At 43.7% G+C, this 17,500-nt stretch overlaps 1 protein-coding gene across 14 annotated transcripts in view; it reads left to right on the forward strand.

Moving 5' to 3' along the window:
• The window catches only part of casz1 (castor zinc finger 1), a 93,453-nt gene that overhangs the window by 41,165 nt on the left and 34,788 nt on the right, over positions 1 to 17,500 (forward strand). For 12 of the 14 annotated variants that reach the window (XM_083768603.1, XM_083768607.1, XM_083768608.1 and 9 more), the window contains exons 2-3: positions 10,988 to 11,578; positions 17,274 to 17,500. The exon at positions 17,274 to 17,500 is cut by the window's right edge and continues 692 nt beyond it. In XM_083768603.1, coding sequence (XP_083624729.1) covers positions 10,988 to 11,578; positions 17,274 to 17,500 — 818 coding nt within the window. Of the gene's footprint in view, positions 1 to 10,555; positions 10,612 to 10,987; positions 11,579 to 17,273 lie in introns of those variants that run through there. The other 2 variants (XM_083768605.1, XM_083768601.1) reach the window with 2 other exon arrangements.

The following is a 17,500-nucleotide window of genomic DNA, read 5'->3' on the forward strand; positions in this document are numbered from 1 at the left end:
GTGTATAAGTTCCATATATATGTGCATATATACGTAAGTGTGTGCCGTGTATTATATACACATACACTACTAGGGTGTATGCAGGTGGCGGTACAGTGCCTCTGATATTTGCCCTGCTGTTGAGGCCCCGTCAAGCCCACCTGACAACACGGTTTACCTGGCCTGCCATTCCTGGAATGGCAACTATACAGAACCGCCACTCCAGTCATCCTCAAGCTCGCAAAGCACCGGTACAACCCATAAGCCTCCGCACTCGTCTTCCTCACAGAAGAGGAAGAAAAGAGGGAAGGGAGCCATGCAAATAGGAAGGACTGAGAGAGAACTTTCTTATTCTTCTTCTTCTCGCTTGCTTTTTCTCCCCCTCTCTTCCCATAAGAAGTTGTGAGACAATTGATTTAAGCCTCGCTGCGCACCGACACCGGAATCAGAGAAAGTGTGATGAATATGCATCATCACAGCATATGGTGGTTGCAGCACTGGGACTAGGTGTGTCCAGAAGGTAGAGTAGTGCCGATGCATTATTCTCCATTCAAATTAACCGCGGTGAGAATGCGCCACGGGATGCTTTGAGGTGTTCGCCACCTCTTTAAGCTGTGGCAGAAGAAGAAGAACTTGGATCATGTGTAACATTAGGATCGGGGGGAAAAAAAGATCTGTGAGTGAGCACTGGAGTAGGCCGTTTCCGTGATTAAAAAAAAAAGTCTGGCAGGTTCAGAACCGGCACTCACTGACACACGTGTGATTAAAAGTGATATTTTTGACACGTTAGGATGCGCACGGGAAGTAACCTTCTCTAAAGCGTTCATTATTAGATGCATGACAGACCTGAATATTTATAAAATCGGTTTTAATAATTAATAGCAGCAATCTGCTCCTGTAATTCATCAGATTTGCACTTCAACAGAGTATCGGTTTTCACTTTAAAATAATAATAAGAGGAATATTAATGTTGCAGAAATGTAAAACGGACAGCTGGATCCAGCCCAAATAGGCACACTCTCCATTTTCACTTCTGAGTTCTCAACATAAATCACATTTTTAACTATCAATGCTCCACCTGAAAAACATACAGTAAAATTGTCCGTTAATTTATGTTTGAGAGTGTAAAAATGTACCCTTACCAGAACATTTGGGTTTTTCAATGAACATTGAGGATTTTACTGTGCACGTTTGTGCCTGACACTTCAGAGGCCTTTCACAACGTGATAAGTCACATTATCCTGTAGATAAATATGCAGGAAACAACGTTGGTTTTGGTGTAGAATGCATACGTGTGCTGTTGCGGTTTTATCAAATTTAATCAAAAGCATGTCTGTTTGTTTGAGTCATCTTAGCAACACTTCCTTTTGTATACCAGGGCCCAAAATAGAATCCTTTCATTTCTGGTAAAACAGTGTTTTGCCTGTTTTTGTCAGTTTTCTTTGTATCACACCTTAAAATCCGGTCACGACACATTCCTCCTTCAATGGAGCTCCCTGGGACAAGAATGTTCCCGTTTTAGGTGAAAACTGCCACGTTTAGTTCCGCCTCCAGTTCGCATTGAACTTTTTGGTAAGGCACGCACAGTTTAAGTGCTGTCCCTGGCGCAGTAGGGTGTTTATATCCGCGCTGTGGATCGGTTTTCCCTGAGTGTGTAGAAGTGTCAGTGTGCATATTTGACAGTGTGCGTCTCAGAGCAAATGACATGACCTACAGCCACTAGTGAGAGAAGAGCAGAGGGAGTCGTACACAATAGTATGCACTCTTGAAGCCCCACAGGCATGCGCATGCACGTACGCACGCATGCATGCACATGCATGCACACTTGCATACCATACTTGGCTGTGAAACTTACAGCATGTGTTTACAATGCATGGTGCACGTTCCCACCTGCATGCAGATATGCAGAGACATCACAAGTCACAACACAAACAAATTGTCTCTGGCATGCTGCATATTAGAAGTGAAAAATTTAAAAAGGTCTTAACACTGCAATTCTGGCAAGCAACCGACCTTTCCGTCCGTCCTTCTATGGCCAAATTCTGGTCAATATAAAATCTATGGAACGCAACAGTAACAAGTGCAGGCTCTCTCTCTCTCTCTCTCTCTGTGTATATATATATAAAATTATAAATATAAAACATAAAATGTTCTCCTGGTGTTCGTCAGTGTGGAAGCTGTTAGAGTACCAGGTAAAGTACCTGCGGCGGATGACATTTAGGGGGCACCTGTGATTCATTCCACTTGCATATAAAGTCCAAAAGAGGAAAAGTCTGTCAAGCAGAGCAAATGTTTTAATGGCGGCCAGGGATCGATGTTGTCAGCGCAGGCATCCTGTCTGGAAATGTATGCTTTTTTTGGTGGGTTAATGTCACCTCCTCCTCCTCCCATTCCGAGGAGAGAATAAGCAAGAGAGTAGAGGAGGTGCGGGCTGGTGGATGGAGGGTGGTGGTGGCGTTTGGGGGGTGGGGTGAAGAATGCAGGGGGTCTAGGAGAGATCTGACACAAACAATGTCAACCGGGCTGAATTTGAGGAAATTGCTTGAAAAACATTGACTTGCTCTTTCTCATATGCCGGGGCCCCCTATATCTGAAAAACAAATTTGAAAAGTAACCTTGGAAATCAATTAAGAAGTCCCCGGGAGCTGCACAAGAAAAAAAAAAGAAAGGGAGAGGGCTAGACCCCCCCCCCCTTCTGCTCCTGGTAAGCAACGACTTAGATCTGCCCATCATGCCTTGTGCCTTTGTCGACCGGTCGGCTTTATTTAATTTTTTTTAACTGCAAAGTGCCTTATATGCTGTCAAAATGTCTTAAGAGTCTTATTAAAGAAATGCCACAACTCATTTCCTTGTAATGCAATTCATATGCTGGTGAAAGGGGGCATGTCTAAAGATCTAAACAGCCTGGCTTTTTAGGCTTCACATTAGGGGTTATCTGTGAGGGCTTGTCATTGATTGACATTATCTGGTCTGACAGGGCCTCATATCAAGGTTAACCTCATGGACGAAAGTGCCACCCGCACGGACACGCACACACGGACACATGGACACGCACACACACACACACACACACGGACACGCACACACACGGTCACGCACACACGGTCACGCACACACACACACACACACACACGAGGAGGCGTTCTTCCCTTGACTTCCTGTTGAGGTCAATGCCGTGCGTCTAGTTGCCCTGGACTCACACTTACAGTATGTGTACAGTACGTGTGTGTGTGTGTGTGTGTGTGTGTGTACAGTGCGTGCATGCGTGCGTGTGTGTGTGCGCGCATGATCATGTGCAAGCTTAGGGAAGATTTCTGCACACTTAATTGATAACTAATGGTGCAGGGTGGGCTGGGTTTACCCTGGAGATCTAGCGTACTGTATGTGTGCAAGCATCGTGTGTGCGTGCGCGTGCGTGTGTGTGCGTGTGTGTGTGTGAGTGTGTGATAAAGGAGGTAGGTTATATTGAGAGGAAAGGGCCTGACTTGCTCACTAGCGTGGTTCCGGAATGTGTTCAATTAAAAATATCCCCAAAGATAATAACTTGGAGTGACAGACACCAGCCTACTACAGGCCTCCCGACCTTCTTGGCATGAGAGCACTCTTTCTCTCACACACACACACACACACACACACACACACACACACACACACACACACACACACACACACACACGCACACACACACACACACACACACACACACACACACACACACACACACACACACACACACACATGCACCTTCCCTCCCAACAAGCCACAAAGGCAAAGAGAGATCCCCGTGACCAAAATACAACTGAAGCAGTTAATCTGTACAGATATTAGCTCAAGGGCCCTTGAGTGGCATGCCACTGAGCCCCTTCTCCACTGTATTACCCTCCCTGCCTTGCTGCAGCGCTGAGCACCGCGGCCATGAGGGAGGGACCCCGGGGTCGTCTGCTCATTTGGCATGGTGGCTGGCTTATCAAACCTACACTCCTCACTGTTGCTCTCTAAACCTGAGCACAGCCCCCCCCCCACCCCCCACACACCTCAAAGCAGGGCCACCATGCTCGAGGTTCAAATATTCCCCAGGTTTCAGTCTTGAAAAAAACGTTGGAGTTTGTAATGTTGTGTCAGAGAGCGCTATGTATTTTTAAACGTCTTGATTTCCACCTGACACTTTAAAAATTAACTCATGTGAGACTCGGCTGCCAGCTGTGGGTCCAGATTTTATGTACAATTTTTAACAACTGCTGAATAAAACTTGGCTGTCGGAATGGCTTTTGTCACTCATGTCATTTGTTCTTAAATTCTTAATCTGCCCCCCTTCTGTCTTCTGGAAACGACCATAATTACTCTGTTTATGATGGAGCCGGAGGGCGTATTTGTCCTCAGATTTTGCAAACTTTCCTGCCTGATTGCCCCCGAAGTTCAGCGTCTTTCCCCTTCCGCTTGCACTTGAAATATACATTGTTTTCCCAAGCCATTGTCCTCCTGCACAGCAAGTGTGTGATACTGCGTGTGTGTGCGTGTGTGTGTGTGTGTGTGTGTGTGTGTGTGTGTGTGTGTGTGTGTGTGTGTGTGTGTGTGTGTGTGTGTGTGTGTGTGTGTGTGTGTGTGTGTGCGTGTGCGTGTGCTTGTGCTTGTGTGTGTGCGCGAATGTCTGCCTTTGTCCTGCGGGCGTCTTGTTTGTATTTGTGGCGGTATGACGGGCGTGTGGCGCTTGGCTGAGGGCTTGTGTGTGATAACAGCCCGGGGACGGAGCTGCTGTGAAAAAAGTCCAAACGGGTCTCTCCAAGGTCGGTGCCCCCCCCGGAAAGACGGCACGCAATGTGCAAGGTCACATTCTAGACTAAAAGCAATAAGTGCTTTATTGATAGAAAAAACACAGCAAGCAGGCAGATGTGCAACCAACTGATTAATAATAAAATAGATTTGTGAGGGAGAGGGACAGAGGGGGAGGGAGGGAGGGGGCAGGGAGAGAGGAGAACGCTTTGTCCTGTGTGTGCGTGCGTGTGTGCGTGTGCCTGTTTGTTTGTCTATGCATGCGGGTGTGTGCACAAGCATGTATACCTTCTTTTATTTATTTATTTATTTGTCTGTAGGAAAAAAAAAACATTGTAAAGCGTTGCTTGTTACCATATTGAGCGGCTGTGTACTGTGTCTTCACAGTAAAACATTGATCCTGAAGTGGAATAAAAAAAATCCATTACAAATCCAGTCGTTAAAAAAAGAACAGAATGTGACAGATTGGTGCTGGTGGCAGTTTCTCTAGTCTGCTGCATGACCTCTCTGCATGCTTTAATCATTTCCTGTGTTAAGGTCATCGCCATGTTTTTGTGGAATCTGCAAATATAATACAAACTTACCTAGTTTGAAAGAAAAATATATATAAATAATCGTTTGTCTTTCATTGTCTGATGTTTTATGACACTAGATACTAGATACTGCAGGTTCCCTTTTTTCTGCTCTGTCTCTCCGGCAACAAAGTGTCTTTTGTTCTGCACCTACTATTATCTCTTTTTTTTTATGAAAATAAGCAGTGGGTGTTGTACTATACTCTTCTTTTATACACCTTTATCATTTCCTATCTCGCACACACATCACGGCAGACCTGCCGAGTGAGTAGACGTCCTAAGTGACTCGGTTGGTGGTACATTTAAACGTTGAGGTGGGGAAGAGCTCACCCCCCAAGCCCTGAAGGAGAGGAGAGGGTTGGGAGTATGCTCCATATGCTCTGCCACTTCCCCTTACCCACTGCTCCTCTTCCTTTAGTAATCACCTACTGATCTCCCCCTCCACCCCTACCTGCATCGCTCGCATGTACAGGTACAACCCCCTAAAGTTATCTCGTGGCTTCTCTCTCTCTCTCTCTCTCTCTCTCTCTCTCTATCCGTCTCCCCTATTCCATCTCTCAACTAGTTGGCAATGGCATTGTTTTTAATCATCAGAATCCCCGAAATTATTATTATCGCTTTTGATGCGGCAATTAAAACTTCAGGTCAGAGGCACAACGAGCGGTGATCAGCAGCCGAGCTGAGAAGTTTTAATTAGACGATCAGAACCATTAATGCACAAAAAAAAGGTGTGCGCTGGGAAATTAACGGGAACGTCTTAATCAGGGTTAGCGACTCCGAAGAGGAGTCAAGTGAACAGAGAGCAAAAAACAAATCATTTCCGCACCACTGGGACAAAACTCAATTAAATATGCAAGCGGAAAAATGGAAATTTTCTTAGCATCAGTGGCACCGACTGTTGGAAAACTGTGGCAAAATCTCACAGCGGGGTCTGCGACCTGCTTATTGTTATTCTTGTGTAATAAAAAATGAGAGAGGGGCCAGATGCTGGGGTCTGGGTGCCGTGGCATAGTTGTCCATCAGTGGCTTTCCGCTTGGCTTCCCTGCGGCTGCCGCAGCCTCTCAGCCATGCAGAGAGAGAGAAATAGAGAGAAAGGGCGGAGGGAAACACTCTCTTCCTGCAAGCCGTAAATTTGCAAAAATAACAACAAGAGATGTTTTCATGTCATATTGTGTGTGTGTGTGTGTGTGTGCGTGTGCGTGTGCGTGTGCGTGTGCGTGTGCGTGTGCGTGTGCGTGTGCGTGTGTGCGTGCGTGCGTGAGAGTTTGCTCGCGCCTGTGCCACAGTGATTTCCTAAAACACAAATACACACGCACATCAACCCTTGGGGGGAAGAGACACAAAAGGTTCAGCCACACACCGGTAGCTGGAGCCTTGTCAATTAATCTGCCAAAGGTTTATAAAGTTATAACCAGGTTTTTTATAGGAGCCGGAACAAACTCTTGGTTACATATTGAAAAATAATCCCGTGCTGTTCAGTCATCTCCCAGGCCCAGTTTGTGTTAATTAAGTGGAGATATTGCTGGGGTTTTTTTTGTCCCTGTGTCAGTCAAGATGTTGGAACTCGGCAGGAATCTACAACAAGCCCTGTACCCGTGTTTGATTAGGTAAAGAGATAAGCTTCAGTTTAACAGGTAATATCTACCTCTCTGTGTTCAACAGGACCTCCAGTGGATTCTAGTCACAGTGAACATATGCCTTGAGTTATTCTGTTACTTTATGGATTGTAAGTGGGGTTTAGTAAACCATCATGGGCCACAATGATTACACAAGTCCTTGTGGTCCCTGTAAGGACCCCCCTCTTGTCTGGTGTGACAGAGACCCAGACCCTGCCACTCTCCACCCTTGTTAACTCCCCCACCCTTTTTTTTCCTCCCTGTGGCAGCCTTGATTAGAGTCTGTGCACGTTCACACAAATAATGCACTTCCAACGGCGTTATTAGGATTTGAAACACCACTTGATTGGGCATGATATCATTCTGGCACATAAACAGAGACGCTGCATCAAAAACCAACAAGATGCTGTGGGGCTTAGAGCCCGGGAGCAGTCGGTTCACTTCTAGAATTGAATACAGGCTGTGTCGCCAAATAGACGGCCGGCCGCCTTGTTCTGAGAAGAACCAGGGGCCCGGAATTAACTTTGATGCACATCTTTTGACCATAGATGAATAAGAAACCATCTCTAGTACAAATATATTCAAAATAGTTTCTTGACTTTTTTTCTCCCTTCTAGGTTTTGGCCTTATACAGTCTTTGTTTTGCGTTCCTTCGTGGCTCTGCACTGTTTCCAGTAAAACTAGTGTCACTGTTAACGTAAGCAATTGGAAAAATTAGTTTCAGGTTGTTGTGTTCGAATTCAAGCCTGCCTATTCTTTCCAACTCCCAGTGCTTACTGCTCACTGAGGTGTCTCCGCCTTGACAATTAGCACACCATGTTATAACAGACTGTGAATAATGTCCGATGCGGCGTGTGACAGAGTTGTTTTTCCTCTCTGATATTCATTAATAAGGGAGATTGCTTACTGGACTCTCGGGGAGGTGGGGGAGTAGGTCCCAGAGGGGAAAGTTGTTCTTTCATGTAGGTCCCTACAGATTTTATCTCATTGTACGCTATCATGCACACAAACGACTTGAGGTAAACAGCACAGTGTTTCCATAGCAATCCCTATTGCAAGCAAATAGCAAAAAGCCCCTGTTGACAGAAATCCACAACTGAAACTTCTTCTCCTAACCACTTTAACATGGCATACAAATTTTAGAAATGTCATTATTGGTTAATAATGTAATACATATAGGTTATATATATATATATATATATATATATATATATATATGCCTATATATTTTACCTTTGCTTAGATCGGCTATTTTCAGAATAATATATATATACGGTTAGTGGTTAAGTGGTGAAGTCATTAAATTGTAGCTAAGACAGCTTCCATACACCCTTCTGTACAATACATGACTGCTGATTGTTCATCTACAGGCTATTTAACATTCTATTTCACATTCTAACATTTAACATAGTGTTATACATCAGAAAAAATATATATATTCAACGCAAAAGATGCCTGACATTTCTGTTAGGCACCTGGAAAGATACTTAGGCATTGGCTGGCGACCTGCACTCACGCTCCTTATTGTTAGCGGAGAAATGTACATAAATAGTCACTAATGGAAAGAAAGAAACAACTGTTGTAGGGGTCATTTCCTACAAGGAGCTAGAGATTGCAATGCAAAGGAAATCGGTAGTTAAAGCATGAAATACTGAGCACAGTAAACAGAAAGAATGACCTCCACTGCAACACCCAAATGACCTCAATCTTCCTTGGGAGTGTATTTCTGAAAAGAAAAAAAAAAAGCTAAAATTTATGTCTTCCACTTCTTAATAGTTTTTCCAGTAGATTTTTTTCCTTTTTCTTTTTTTCGTTGCTGCCCTCTAAACGGTGACCTTTTCACCCCTACCTCTAATTGTCTAACACCAAATTGTACAGTAATGTGCCACTGATGTATGTAGCCCCCCCCCCCCCCACCCCCACCACCACCACCCTGAACAACATAATTCTTCAAGTCATTGTTTCAGAGAGGAAGTCCGCAATGTAAATACAGTAACTGAGAAAGCATGTGTGTGGAGTGCATGGAGGGCACATTGTTTAGCGGCTAGGGGTGATCTGTAAACTCACTCAAATTGTATATCCTCTAATGATTCCACAGCTTTGCAAAAGAAAATGAAAACAGGATTTTATGTTGCGCTGACGTGATTTACATAATGCCAGCAATGGCTCACGCATGATTGTTCTTGGCTTTATGGCTGTAGAGAAAATGAAGAGGACTATACCCATTGTTATAGAGAGAGAGAGAATTGAGTCTTTAAGACAGAACTTTGTCACCTCTATTATCACACATTTTATTTTCCACCCCACACAAATAGTATGCCCAAAGCACAACATAGTTTATTATCTTGCCACAGTGTGGCTGAGTAAAGGGGAGGGATCTGTACATTCAATACAACTTTACAAGATAGGAATATGGTTCGTATGGGGCACAAAGGTTGGTAATACTGTATTTCACTGAGCCCCAGTTGACAAAGGCATTCCTTCTGACAGTGGGGGGGGGGGGGGGGGGGGAAGAATATAAAGAATACAAGTTGACAAGTTTGTTTCCAATCCCCGGTGGTCCTGCTGCTGCAGCAGCAAGTAAAGGGAAAAGAAGGTTATTGATATCATAAACAACCTGTTATAAGCTATTTACAATGTGATAAAGATCTGGACTAGATTTTGAGCCTGGAAAAACTGTTGGAAGGTGAACTTTGGTGGCTCTGGTAATCAAGTGAAAGGTAACAGAGAGCAGTTTCTGCCCTAAAAAGGCAGCCCTGGATCTGGAATGCCAGAGGCAGCTGTTCTGGTCTCATCAGAGGACATGTTTTAAAGATAGCCCCGCATGGGTTGAGATAATGCCACCCATTCCTGCCCCAAAGCACACTCTATATCATGGCCATTGTTCAGCGAGACTCAGCGCACTGGGCTGAAATGTAGACACCGTCCACTATAGTATATTATTCAGTAATAGACATGTAAAAAGATGCCAGATACAGTAGACCATTTTGCCTATTATCTGCTCACGTTACTGCCAACCATATCAAAGTTTTTTTTTTTTCTTCTTTTTTTTAATGTTTTTTCCCCTTCTGTTCCCACTCTTGGGGGGTGGGTAGAGAGAAGATAGTAGAGACTAAGGTAAAAGTGTGAATTCTTTCAAAACTGATTTATATTTGCCCTTGGTGCCTAGCACCGGAAGTAGCCAATCTATAAGCTCACAACTGAGATGCGTTCTGAGCTTGTACAGTAGATCTCCTATTTTTGGTGTGCGCAACTGAGTATAAATCAGGCTATTATAGAAACACTCTTTGTGATACCCCCCCCCCCCCCCCACACACACACACACACACACACACACGCATGTGAGAACCTACAGTATCTCCTAAAATGCCCTAAAGTGCCCAGCATTTCCACTCAACATCCTGACAGCTGTAAAGCTGTACACCCCCTACTCAGTGCCCCGTCCCTGTCCCCGTCCCCCACTCAGTGGCAGGACCACAGCCTCTTGAGGTGAGAGAGAAGATAACATTTCAGGGGTGTCTCTGCGGCGCTGTCATGTGAAGGATTATGTTGGCTGTGTATTCGCTGCTTGTTGTACCAGAGGGGGGCCTGATACCAATCTGCCTGTGGTTTTAGCTGCCTGGGATATTTTCTCTGTTTCTCCGTCAGTGCTGTAAACTCTGAACTGACGATGGTAGGTGTGACTTACAAAGATATGTACAGTATCTCTCTCTCTCTCTCTTTCTCTCTCTCTCTCTCTCTCTCCTCCCAGTCTTGTGCTGTTATTGTTAAGTGGCTGTGCTTCTGGTTATTAATAGCAGCAGCAGTAACTGTTGTCCTATGTCACTTTGTTTTTCCAGGGTGAACCTTCAAATTATCATAAGAGAATGACACTTGCACAACATTTGTTAAATGTTGCTTTGCGATAAAGGCGTGCCCTGCCCTCATCTGAAAAAACCTGTCCACTCTGGGAAAATGTGAGGTTTCTCGAAACTTTAACATAGATCGCTTGTGACAGAACTTTGTCTAATATCATCTCCTTTTTTGTTTTTCTTGTCTTTTTCCATCAGCTGAAAGGAGTTTATGCACTGAAAAGACCTCAGGAAAATCCAAGATGGCCGCCAAAAGGAAAGGTGGCCTAAAACTCAACGCTATCTGTGCCAAGCTGAGCCGCCAGGTGGTGTTCGACACCAACTCCCAGAATGCAGAGGGAGAACAGAGCGTGGCGGAGAACAGCGAGCTCGGCAGTTCCCACTACGACGACGACGCCAACTTCACCGAGACGCTGACCCTGGGCCAGAGCCTCGATGAGGACCAGAAGAGACGCGAGGCCATCGAGAAGTGGGTCAACGGCGAGTACGGCGACGAGCCGCCGATGCGCGACTGCGGGGACGACTGCGCTGACGACTGCGGTGACGACCAGGAGCACGAACATAAACTCACCCACGACGAAGATGGGCCTCCCGAGGGTGTGTACATGGTACAGCCCAAAGGCTGCAGCGACGACGAGGACAACACGGACGAGCCCGAGCCCATGCTGGGCTCTCAGGACGGCAGTTACCACGACGATAAAGACTCCGATGACGGGCCACCCAAAGAAGAAGTCTACATGCCTCCCCGCGAGCCCCCGAGTCGCCAAGCACCTTTCTCCTCCCACCCAGGTACGTTTTCTCTTAATACCATCTCTTCTGTTTACTTTGTAAGGCCTCATGTACTGATTTAGTACTTGTTTGGCTTAAACCAACACTACCTTTGCCCTTCAAAACCGCCCCCTATTGTTAAGGGGGCAAAGCTTAGACAGAAAATGGGTGGCATGGCTGCATCCTCCACATCAGCTTAAATGGGGCTGTTATTGGAAAGAGAAGCTCTAGAGTTACAATATGAATAACCACTGACAGTATCACTCTAAAGACAGAATCAACTGGCACTCCGGAGAGGAAAACAGGAACTACTGTCAGAGTATGTGGTTAACTGTATCAAGAAATTCATATTTGGAGTAGGCTTACACTGCAAGGCCTCTTATACATTCTCCCAGCAGCTGTAGGGCCAAGAGCGCTTGGCAGGGCTGGGCTAAGCTTCATATTACACCCGGGATTACATATTGAGTCTTTGATTTTTCCCTAAGCTCACTAAACTTAGCCACTGCTCAAAGCCACGCTATTACATGTGGTAGTAGTCTGTTGTGAGTGAGTTCAGGTTCAGTTCTGGCAAAGATTAGCTCACTATGCTCAAATCCAAGAGATCGGTTGTCAAATAAAGTCAGAAATAGAATCACAGTCCATTTATTGCAGTTCTGTTCTTACTATGAAATCAGAGTGAAGGCCAATGCTTTTATCTGTTGCACTGGCCCAGTACTGAGTGAACATTTATTGTTCACAAACATGAGCGTATTTTAGTGAATCTATCCATATCGTATTGTTGTAAATGTCTCATCATAAGATTCCCATTTAATAATTACACAATGTTCCCTTTGGTATCATTTGTGGATTAGCAAAGAGATAAAGGTGACACACACCTACAGTGGCAGCAGTGTGTGTTAACAGCACAAACAATCTTTGAGAAAGTACTATTTACAGGTTTGCACTTGTTGAACCTGAAAACCGGAAGCTCCTTGCATCTTGTCCACCCTATCTGAGACGGTCCTGTATATGGTAGAACAAAACACAGTCAGAGCAGTAAAAAGAGAGAAGGGAAAAAACACAGGTTGATAATAGGAAGAGATAAGTTTCACAGAAATCTAGTGCTGAAAAAGAACAGAAAAACAAAACAATGTGCAGGGCTACAGTTGTTGTGGTAGAAAAACAGGTTTTGTTTTCTGCTTGCTCACCTCAGTTTTGCTATTTTTCTTTTTCTTTCATCTGGGTGTCTGCCTCAGAGTCAAATATGCAGGCCATTTTTTTCTGTTTCTGTTTACTTCAAGTGTGTAACAGTAGCGTTTACCGCTCATACAGAATTGGGGGCAAGAGCTTTTCAGAAAAATCAAGTACATTTCTTGTCAGAGCAAGGCGAATGAAAGAGGCTTTGTGGTTTTAATTAGTCATTTTGTGTGTTGTTTCTTGGCCATAAAAAGGTCTGTCTGTAAATATGTGAGGCTTACACCTGCTCTCCTACAACTCAATATCTCTCAACAAAGCTAGCGTGTTTGAAGAATGTGGAAAAAGCAACTCTTGTCTTTGGATTCCTTTTTTTCTCTTTGTTGATTGTAACTAGGGCATCTATATTGCCATGTTTCTGCACGGCTCACAATTAAAACATTTCTTTCCCTCCCTCTCTCCCTCTCTCCGCTGTCTTTCAAAGGCTGATGCGGAGTGCGCATAATTATGCATATAAACATAGTGGCTTAATTATCTCTCACAACATCAGTGACAATGTAATTAACAAACATTGCAAGATCAATGAGAGAAACTGCGACCTTCAAAACATTTAACTCCTCACATTGAGGCATCGTGCGGATTTCCTATCAGCATAAAACCCCAGAATACTCTTCCCAGATAATTTAAGATGTTGCATTATTGGGAGCCCTCGTAAGCAGGCCAATGCAAGGAAGAAAATTGAACAGGCACGATGAAATCAATGATAAAAATGCACATGGGGATCAATCAGGCCTGACCATGACTTCAAATTGCAATTCAGAGTTCACTGTAAATGCTTATTGTTCATTTCAAGCCATTTTCAAAGCATTCTCTAGTCTATTTACTGTCTGTTAATTAACTTAACAAACAGTGAGGAAGTTTGGCGCTCAGTGCTGTTTTGTCTGCATGTCATTTCAAATTAGTTCGAACCAATGAACAAAGTGTCCTGCTCAGCCAAACCAGCCATCTGTTATGATACCTCTGTCCATCAACACAATAAAAGCTTCACGTTTTAGTGAACTTCTCTAATTCTTTCATTGAAGACTGAAGTTTATTCATACAGTAAAAGGAAGTGGTTTTAAAAAAATAACTTTTTTTAACAGAAACCTGACAATGCCTAACACATCCCATTTTTCAACTTCTTTTTCTGACTGATTACATGACCCAATGTGAATGCACTGCTTTACGGTGTATTCAGACTGGGCATTAGTCCATATATAGCCACCACCAGCAAAGCACCTTTATCATCAGCGACACCTCAGTGCTGGAAGCACAGAAGCCATGCCACACTGATGGCCATGTTTGGTCAGCCGAAAGGAGATATAATGCCCGTTTGTTATCACATCTGAGAGGGAAAATGTGGCCTAATTGCCTCAAACATAGACAAGGCTTCGTTCTGTGTTGCGTGTTGGAATTTGCCGGCATGAAGTGGCAAGATTAGGACCCACTTCTTTTTTAAATTTTCCAGTGACACCAGACTGAGTGATCTGAGAGTGAGTGAATGAAGAGGGGAAAGTCATATGCATGTGAGAGAGACCAAGCGATAGAGAAGTTAGAAATTGTCGCTGTCGGGCGGAAACCTAGCATGTCCAAAAACTGATACTTTTCAGAAAATGTAGTTATTATTCAATCAGTCTCAAGTCTCAACAAGCTCTTGTTAATACGTTTCATTTATTAAATATTTATTAAAAAAGACAGATTCAACCACTTATAGCCTAGCATCCTTATTTTGGACATGTCATTATTTCAGAGATTCACAAGCACTCTCAGTGAGAAAATAGCAGGTCTACAGGAGCTCAAAATGCCTCACGATGCGATGTGCCGGGAGATTTTAGATTGGCTATTTTCACCAAATGCCGCCATGCAGTGTACAGTACGGCGTTCATTTATGAAACATGCAAAAAGATGAAATGTGGAGATACGAGGTTCCTGCTCGACGGACGAAATAGAGAAACAGCAGTGGGGCCAATCTCACCTTAACCCATAAGCCACGGTTCCTTTCCCAGCGTTCACATGACATCATTAAGAGGGAGGCAGATAAGGCTAGAGGAGAGAACTCATTTACATGGTGTTTTAGAAAGGTTATCTGCTGTCGGGCCCAGCCATAATCCTTTCAGTTCAAGTCCAATCATTTGCCTGCCATTGATAGCATGTCGGTCACATGGCCCCATAATAATAATAATTTGACTTTATTTTATTTTATAAACATTCACAATGGTAAATACAGTACGAAAATGAAATAAGTTGTCACAATAAGAAAGAAATGGTGACATATGTGTTTTATTGTCTTTCTTTTTTCAATTTGTAACCCTTGATTGTACCACAAAGATGACCACAAATGTTATCATTATAGTATACCGCCTACTACTAAGCAACAAAAAAACGTATACGAATAAACAGGGACTGTGATAACCCAGACAACAATCATGATATCGGCATCATACAGATGGTGTTGTTCATCCTTATCGGTTTTATTTCTGAGAGCATAAACTTAGTTGAATTGTACATCTGAAAGCCTGAAAGGTTTCCCAGAATGCCAGAATTCCCTATAATTCTCATCCTGTTGAAGTGTTAGTGTAGTTCTGCTCTGTCTCAGAGTAACGTGAGTGCAAATGTTAAAGCTACGTATATGCTGTGGCTGTGCTATGACCTGATATGCCCCAGCCATTGCTGTAGCAGTTAACACACCTAGTAATAAGGTCAGGGAAATAAAACTCAACCTGCTGCTGGGAGGAGTATTACTATTAACTGCACCGGTATTAACTATGTAAGTAGTGTGAGTAAACATCAAATGTGGTAAATTAAATTGCACCACAATAAACATTGAAATGAAGACTATCTCTGTCACCCTGTGGTCTCCTGCACATGTGAAAACATGGTGGATTTGAAGAAACGATCCGTGGCAAACATGCAGGTATTTCCTCTCAAATACCTGATCCATTTCTCTTACATTTTTCATGCCGTTTCGATCTGCCGGATCCTCTTTCATACTGATGTGCCACCAACGTGGTGGATGGAAATTTAGGGATTATTTTACATCCCGTGCAGGAGATGTGAAAAGCAGGGGCAGAGTGACCGATTTAGAAATAACACCGAAATCCGAGACAAGACCTGAAATATTTTTGTATTAATTACCAGGGCGGTGGTTGGTATTACCTCTGGCCGGCTTCTGTTTGTGGGTGGGTGGGTGGTTGTGTGTGTGTGTGTGTGTGTGTGTGTGTGTGTGTGTGTGTGTGTGTGTGTGTGTGTGTGGTGTGTGTGTGTGTGTGTGTGTGTGTGTGTGTGTGTGTGTGTGTGTGTGGTGTGTGTGTGTGTGTGTGTGTGTGTGTGTGTGTGTGTGTGTGTGTGTGTGTGTGTGTGTGTGTGTGTGTGTGTGTGTGTGTGTGTGTGTGTGTGTGGGTGTGTGTGTGTGTGTGTGTGTGTGTGTGTTGTTTCATGAAATGAAAATGTAAAAAGCAATCAAGCAAATGAAAAAATAAAATAAAATAAAAACCTTGGTCCAGAGTGAGTGCCAAGGGTGATCCAATTAAGGCCAAAAGTCTTTCATGACTTCCAATGCAGAATTCTCATCTGTTGTGTACCATCTCTGGATTCTGGGTTCTTGCCAGACTTGCAAACTGGCACAAGGCAAGATTTTTGAAATAGATTTGGGATCGGCAAAAACAAGCTGCCTCACAGGTTCTATCTCTCGCTCTACCTCTCTCTCTCTCTCTCTCTCTCTCTCTCTCTCTCTCTCTCTCTCTCTCTCTCTCTCTCTCTCTCTCTCTTATCTCCACCCCCCTGTTTTCATTTTCATCACTTTTTTTTGTATCATAACTGGTTATGCTCCTCTCCTATATGCTTTCAGGCGAGATAATTTTTTTCACTCTCTGACCCTTGTACTAACCTGGGTGAAAGTTAATGGCCGGAATTAATCTCCACATAATGCAATTAAACTATACATTTACTGCGTTTTTACCCATGTCCTTGGGGAGGTTGTCTAATTTAATGGACTCTTAAAATAAAAAAAAGTCATGTTTCAATTCACAAATAATTATGTAAAAGCACAAATATATAAAAGCCTTGCCTAAAATATCTGTGTGTGCGCGTTTTAAAGGTCATATAATTATTGCATCATATAACAAAGTCTGTTAAATAGGAAGTTTGAGACTTGCAAAATACATGTCATCATTTCCTTGAAATAAACAAGTGACAAAAAAAGCCAATATGATGTCATTCTTATAGTAATTTGCTGTTATTTGACCAGTCATACTTTGGTTTGCTCCCAAAAACTGCATAATGTGTGTAGTAAGAGTCTAAAATGGCCAAAATGTATTATGTTTAGTGTTTATGCTTCTACCTTTCTCGACTTCTACCTTTTAACCAATGCTTCCTTTTTTTCTAGTTTTATGTTCCACTTGCTATGACCAGGGATTAATATAAAGCCTTTTCAAAGTGACTACAAGAACAAAATGGTGTATCTGATAGGGGATCTCTTTTCTGTCTTCCTCTCTTGTCTGTACAGGAGAGGCATCAGCCCTGCGAGACTATGCAGCCAACACCATGACTGAGTTCCTGGGTATGTTTGGGTATGATGACCAGCAGGTAAGGGACGAGCTGGCCAAGAAGATCAGCTTTGAGAAGCTCAAAGCCGCTACCTCAGCAGACCTCTCCTCCCTGAGCAGCGAGGAGGCCTCGCGGCGTGCACGCTTCTCCAAGTACGAGGAGTACATACGCAAACTCAAGGCCGGT

The sequence above is a fragment of the Protomyctophum parallelum genome (genome assembly GCF_964188405.1).
Source record: "Protomyctophum parallelum genome assembly, chromosome: 7".
NCBI classification, from domain to species: Eukaryota; Metazoa; Chordata; class Actinopteri; order Myctophiformes; family Myctophidae; genus Protomyctophum; species Protomyctophum parallelum.